A 6,784-nucleotide genomic window follows, 5' to 3' on the forward strand; every position below is an offset into this window, starting at 1 on the left:
GCCTCGCCTTCACCTTCCATAGCTTCCTCTACTTCATTTGCATCACCCATTCCTTTTTGAGAGACAGTTTTATACCTCACATGCAACCATTGCACATTTCAATACTGCCATGATGAACAGGGGAAAGCTTCTATTCAACCAACAAATAGTTCACAGACACCAGATGGTCAGCTACTTACCGATTTCCTATCAGCATTCACGTGAGCACGTTAACAAGCAGTCCATCTCTACATAGATCAATAGAGCCTCAATTTGTTACATATCCAGAGAACTACCAAAAGGAAAGTTTTCGACAGACATTGCCATGTCAGTATTTCTTACACACATTCTAAGGATTCGACAAACAACAATTCTATTGATAATATGTTACAACTGACATGAAAATAGAACTCTACAGTCAATGTAACAAATTGCCGAGTTTTCGTACAAACAGTTTCTGGCTGCAAGCAAACCACAAACTGAACCACCAATTCCACCAGCAGACCACTTAAAGAGTGATGATAATCAAAGCTTAGTGCGTGCATGTGAGATCAGAAGAAATCGAAGTCAAGATAAGAGCCTGAATTTCTATTTTCACCTTCTCCGGGCAGCCCCTTTGATGAACCAGTGGCCGAGGAAGAAGGCGTTGTGGATGTTCCTGTAGCTGAAGCAAAATTCAGCTCGAAGGTTCGAGGGATCTCTGGGGGAGCCATGCTCCGAATGAGAGCCCAGTTGACACCTTCAAAGAAAGGATGTTGCTTGATCTCAGTTGCGCCGCGTTTGTATCCAAGTCTGTGCTGCGGGTCTTTCACCAGCAGGCCACTTATCAAATCTCTAGCTGCATAGCTCACTACGGGGGCTTCCGGAAACCGTAAAGGGTGCCCTACCACATTGAATAGAGTGGCTCTGTTGCCAGCACCCTTGAATGGAGTTCTGCCATGAAGCAGCTCATAAAGGAAAATGCCATACGTCCACCAATCAACAGCACTTCCATGGCCCTCACCTTTGATAATCTCTGGGGCAAGATACTCATGGGTACCCACAAACGACATTGAGCGTGCTCCCGTTGGTTCAGCTAAGAGCTCTGGTAGAGCAGTGACTTGATAAGCTGGCTCAATTTTCTGTTTCCTCAATCTGCCTATGCTTAGTGATGGTAAAAGCTTTGGCAGTAGGCATGAGGGGGCCATACAAGTTGGGGCTATGCAGGCAGGCGTTATACATGCAGGTTCACATGCTGGTTGTACACAGTATGCCAGTACTCTTCTAGAAGGATCTGCCTCCACCGCAGAAGCAGATTTGACAAGTGTTGGCCTCACCACACATCGAAGAGATAAATCAAAATCGGAAAGCATGATGTGCCCATCTTGCCTGACTAAAACGTTCTCTGGCTTCAGATCTCGGTATATCACTCCCATCATATGCAAATACTCCAGAGCGAGAAGAACTTCAGCCGCATAGAACCTGGGCAGTTTCATGTACAAATGTCTGAGTTCAAATCCAATGCTTGTGTATACACTTCAACAGTTGCAATCGAGAAAACAATATGCATGCTCTAATTCATTTAAATGAAGCAAAAGCCAGAGTGATGGATGCAGTCCTAATATTCATAATCACACAATCAGGCAGTATAAATAGAAGGCTTGAAAAAATGCACACTAAACATAAACTCTTACATACAGTATCTTCACTTGAATACCAAAAAGATACATACACACAACCATAAGCCGCAAACTTATTTGGCAAAATCAAGAAATACCTGGCTGCCATTTCTTGAAAGTACTTGCCAGGTTGTCGCTGTCTCGCTGTATGAAGATCGCCTCCCGGGCAGAATTCCATAACTAAGCATGTGAACTTGTCCGTCTCGAAATGAGTATATAGAGAAGGGAGAAAAGGATGGTCTAAACATTGTAGAATCTCCCTTTCAGTTTGTGACCTTAACAATTTCTTTCTGCTTGCAAGGGAACTTTTATCCATTACCTTCATAGCAAAGTAGCAATTTCGACCCCTCAATTCCGAGAGGTAAACACTGCCGATGTCCCCACTTCCCAGCTTCTTCAAAAGTCTAAAATTACTTAGTCCTAGCGAGCCCTCCTTGGATCGGGCGGCTTGAATAGCTTCCCATTTTGAGTCGTTCGCCTTGTGTGGTTTGCTCAAAGAGCTACTTACATTGCTATGAACACTCTCGCCACTATCACTCACTTCTCCAAGTTCCATACTAGCACGACTGGGGCTACTCCTTTGCATCTCACCAAAACTATCCCATTTTCTCATCACCTTCTGGTCTTCCGTAGATTTTCTTTTGAATTCAAACTGTGTGTTCTCTACACTCATTTTACCAGTAGTACTTCCTTTGCTGATGTGCGACACCGTCACACAGCTGCTGAGGCTACTTTTGGTGCTTGTATCCATACTACTGGTAGAGCTGAGACTCCCACTCATGATGATGGATGCATCCGAGGCTTTGCCGCTACTCAGGAGCTCTCCCGATCCAGCATAGCTTCTACTGCTATGTCCAAGTTCTCCGGAAGCCATTCCGTCAGTGAAGAGAAGATAAATTAACCTGTTCTAAACTAATTCACATAGTGCAGCAGAGAGCGGTGAAAGACGCCAAAGCTTGTAGAGCCTCGAGCAATCCAACAAAGGCCTGTCACATTGAGCAAAACCATAAATTCCTCACTAGAGAGCTGACCTCAAAATTTATAGAAGAGTTTCACAGGAACAGACTGCTTTGAGGCTGAGTGTGTGCGCCTAAGCTTTGAACCCATGTGCACCAGAAAAAGGGCAGCCTCAGACAGACTCTATGTACACTCTTGAGTGGGAAAAAGACATACGCGAGTGCATGCACACACATACAGACAGACATTCTCAGGGTCTACCTGCATCACTCGAAGCGGTCATAATCTTGTCCGAGGTTAACCACCTGCTGGCTATGGTCGTCTGCTTCAAGGCGCAGAGGGGAGCAGCAGCTGATGCTTTAGCAGGGCGGAGGAGGAAATGGCGGCCAGCAGAGAGAAGGCTGGTTGAAGAGGGCAGCGAAAAGAGGGAGCCAAACACAATTCTCGGAGCTTGGTTCTGCAACTCTGCTTGCCCTGTCTCGACAGCGCCCACATAATACACAACCCCCAACACACACACACACACACACACACACACACACACACATGCATGCATACAAATACACACACACAATACCCAGCGCAGCAACTCTCTTTCTTTGCGAGTCCCTCCAAAAAACACCCCATTTTTGGGGAGAGAGAGAGGAGAGAAGGGGTGTGGGGGGGGGGGGGGGGGGGGTTCTGATAGGGGGGGGGTCTGAGAGAGAGAGAGAAACAGACGAGCTGAAGGAAGTGGGAACAGGGGAGGAGAGAGAAACTGTTCTTAACTATCAGAGCCAGCCTCACACGTGCCAGGCCCATGCGGCCACTACTTGGCTTTACTCTAAGGATATACCTAAAACCTGTCCATTGTGTATAGTAAGGTTTTTGGTTTCACCCAAAAGCTTGTCCATTTTGGAAGAACAGCATTAAGGATTTCTTCTTTTTGCCATTGGAAATTCTATTGAAAAGAACAACTTTACGAAGACGGATTAAGGATTTTTGGGCTGTCCTATTGAAAAGCAAGATTAATGTTCCCCATTAATCTAATCAAGATAAAGTGGGGATTTTATGCTTTCAACCACCAAAGAGATTCTAGGTTCTAAGAACCAATTTCCAAATGGGTTAGTGGGACATCTCACTGATCTCCATGGGACCCTTTCAAGATCATGTCTCGCCTCCCAATTGGACATTGCTAGTTGAGGGGTCTTTATAACCTCCCCCGTCTCTTTTCTTTTCACATTACCCAACCACACCTTGCTCTCCCTAGAGGCCAGTCCCACTCAAAAGGTTCGCACGTTTAGAGGGGAAGGGAGGTCTCCAACCACTTGCGAAAAGAAAGGAACGAGATGCCAGACCCTCTTTGCCCACATAATGAGAGCAGAATCACCGTTATTAGCAAAGCCTCATGCCGTAGAGTCCAACTACATAACAAATCCTTCTATCAAGGGTTTGCCGCAGCGAAGAAAATTTTCCTGCTACGTCAGTAATATTCGCCACAGCGGCTTGCTGCTTTATGCATGTGCGCACCCTTTCAAGGAGCCCCTTGATGGGGGTTTGCAATAGAGATAGGGTTGTTCAAGATCAAGCACTCAAGAACCCAAATTTGGTGTCAAATCGGTTTTTTTTAAAGCCCTTTGTGTGTGTGTGTGTGTGTGTGTGTGTGTGTGTGTGTGTGTGTATTTGGGGGGGGGGGGGGGGGGGGGGGGGGGGGGGGGGGGGGCACGTGCCAGGGCCATCAACCTTTAGACAATGGAAGACACTAGGATAAGCCACATTATTTCTCAAGCATCACAAAAGGGAGGATCTCTCCTTTGGGTGCTTGAGCTCCATAGCAACAGTGGCCAGCCTGCGAGGGTGTGTGTGAGCAGTCTTGCCATCATGGTCATCATTGGCTATCGTTGCCACTATCATGGATGTTGTTGTGGTTGCCATTGGTGCGTCGACGGGTCACAAGATTCACACTTGACGGTTGAGCGTGGTCGGTCACCTCCCAGTAAAGGGAGTTTTTCCCATCCTGAAGGTGGACAATTAGGGCAGCAAGATTGTGCTCTCATGTAAGGCATGTAAATCGACATGGGGAGTAGTGGTTGGTTTCGTGGGTGAGCGGGCTCAAGGCCACTCAAAATTGAAAAGAAAACCAACTTTTTTGCTTATTTCTTAAGAGATGGATTGAAATGTAGATTTTTGCGAGTGAAAAAGGAGGAGGAAATGAGGTTTGGGCTAATTGTGCACGCGTGTACATGTGTATGGGGGGGGCGTGTGTGTGTGTGTGTGTGTGGGCGCGCGTGGGGGGGGGGGGGGGGGGGGGGGGGGTGGTCTGTGTGTGTGATGTGAAAGAGGAGGGAGGAGAGACGATTGAGCCATACATAGAAGAAGGTCCAACATGAAAGGGGGTTCCTCATCTTCATCTTCTTCTTCTCCTTGTTCTTTTTTTAACCACTCCTTGGCAGAATAAGGGAAGGAGGAAAATCTCACAGTTTAGTCAAGGTGTTTTTACATTTATACAATGGAACTTGTCATGCTTAACAAAAGCTCCACGGATGCTTCTTGAATGTGTGTACCTTGAGGAGATTGAGTATAAAGCTCAATAGGTTGTATTTGATAGGGTCTAAACCTACTTCCATCCTATGCCTATGTGAACAACCCCGTATGGTGCTACTCTCACATCATTGTGGGAAACATGCCTACACCTAGCACTTCATTTATATGCCACATGGAGCATACACTTGTCCTAAAACTCATGCACACAACATATGCGGATGCACTAGCATCTGCCACCTCTGCTACTTGCATGTATCACTCCATCTATAAATGGCATTCCACTGTACAAACTCACTCTCTCGATGATATTATAATCTATTGCATCCTTTTGTACAAGTGTTATTTTAAGTGTTAATTTAGCTTAGGATAGGTTGATTATTATTATGAATGCGAGATGTAATTATCCGCCATGATTAGTCGAGCCTTACAAGTGGTATCAGAGCCGACGATTCACACCTAGGCCTAATTAAACCCGCCAATATACCATTAATTAGTGGCATAGTTGATTGCACTTAATTTCTTGCATTACTAGTAAATCATATCTCTTATCGTCACTTGGGATATGAGCGTGTTCCACTACCTCTTACCTAAGAGTGCCACCTCCTATGCCATGTATTAGGACATGTGGCTTAAGGCTACACTCTCCTAACTGCTATATAAGCACACAAAACATTGTACAAATTAACGCATCGCATATTATCGATCGACCTATTTTGTATTATTTACACTTTGATTGCTTACGTCATTTTTAATTAGCACTTCAATTTAATTATGAATGCGACTAACCATTTTCCGCCTTAACCAGTCTTACAATATTGGGTTTTGGAGTTATCAATAGACAAATTATCTTCTTTTTTATTCTAGTAGGTCTCCTCAATCTGGAAAAAAACAAGAATCCTTCATATCATTCGAAGATGCTAATGCGAGGAAACAAAGGACTTAAATATCTTTGAAGGTTTGCATAAAATTGAGAATTTGAAGGTGACAAGTCGGGATGAGGGAAGCCTATGTGAAAGGACAAGGGGGGACTAGCATGATGATCTCTACCCAACCATCTCCTCTTATAGACCCATAGCCAATCTTCAGGAGCCCCTGAACATGCACATGTACCCGGACTTGCCTAGGGATTGTGCTAGCTCTGGACTTACCCTTGTCCTAACATTACTCCCCCCTTGAATTCATCCTCAAAAACATCAATGGAACATCTCTTTGCAAGAACATCAATGTTACTCAAAGTTAAAACCTACATCAAGCGAGTTGATCCACAAGATAAGTACCAAAATTGGTACTCACATCTAAAACTATCCGCTTGTAGCAAAAACAAAATTGAATGATTGCAATCCATATCTTCATAAGAGAATGTTCCTCGGGGCAGAAGGAAGCGCTAACTACGTCTTATACTTGTAGTAGGCGGCCTACCTCAAACAAGGTGCTCGGATTGAGAAAACTCATTACTCCACTAGATCACAAATATCCAAACCTATCTCAAGCAAGACGCTCTAACTAAGCAGACATATTTCTCCTATTTATCTACTAAATGAGAGCCTACTTCAAGTGAGACGCTCTAACTTTCCACTCTTAGTTTGTTACTAAATGAGAGCCCATCTCAAGGGGACGCATTAACAGAGAAAAACTGGCTCACTCATCTCAAGAATTCCCTTCCAAAA

At 44.8% G+C, this 6,784-nt stretch overlaps 1 protein-coding gene across 1 annotated transcript; it reads right to left on the reverse strand.

Annotated features, from left to right (window-relative positions):
- Positions 1-335: 335 nt before the first annotated feature.
- Positions 336-2,993, reverse strand: LOC147439356 (serine/threonine-protein kinase D6PK-like). Its single transcript, XM_086485195.1, has 3 exons — positions 2,856-2,993; positions 1,736-2,623; positions 336-1,440 (listed from the first exon to the last, which is right to left on the reverse strand). Exons 2-3 carry the CDS (start codon positions 2,509-2,511, stop codon positions 531-533), a joined length of 1,686 nt encoding a protein of 561 aa, XP_086341321.1. The 5' UTR covers positions 2,512-2,623; positions 2,856-2,993; the 3' UTR covers positions 336-530.
- Positions 2,994-6,784: the final 3,791 nt, after the last annotated feature.

Source organism: Adiantum capillus-veneris, chromosome 16 (assembly GCF_014529385.1).
Source record: "Adiantum capillus-veneris isolate H3 chromosome 16, ASM1452938v2, whole genome shotgun sequence".
NCBI lineage: Eukaryota > Viridiplantae > Streptophyta > Polypodiopsida > Polypodiales > Pteridaceae > Adiantum > Adiantum capillus-veneris.

What these genes read in the sequence shown, in the direction of transcription:
- LOC147439356 (XM_086485195.1), bottom strand. Translation starts at nt 2,511, where the DNA reads ATGGCTTCCGGAGAACTTGGACATAGCAGTAGAAGCTATGCTGGATCG. An exon ending in TTTCAAGAAATGGCAGCCAG is followed by an intron (nt 1,441 to 1,735) that starts GTATTTCTTGAT and finishes GAAACTGCCCAG; the next exon opens with GTTCTATGCGGCTGAAGTTC.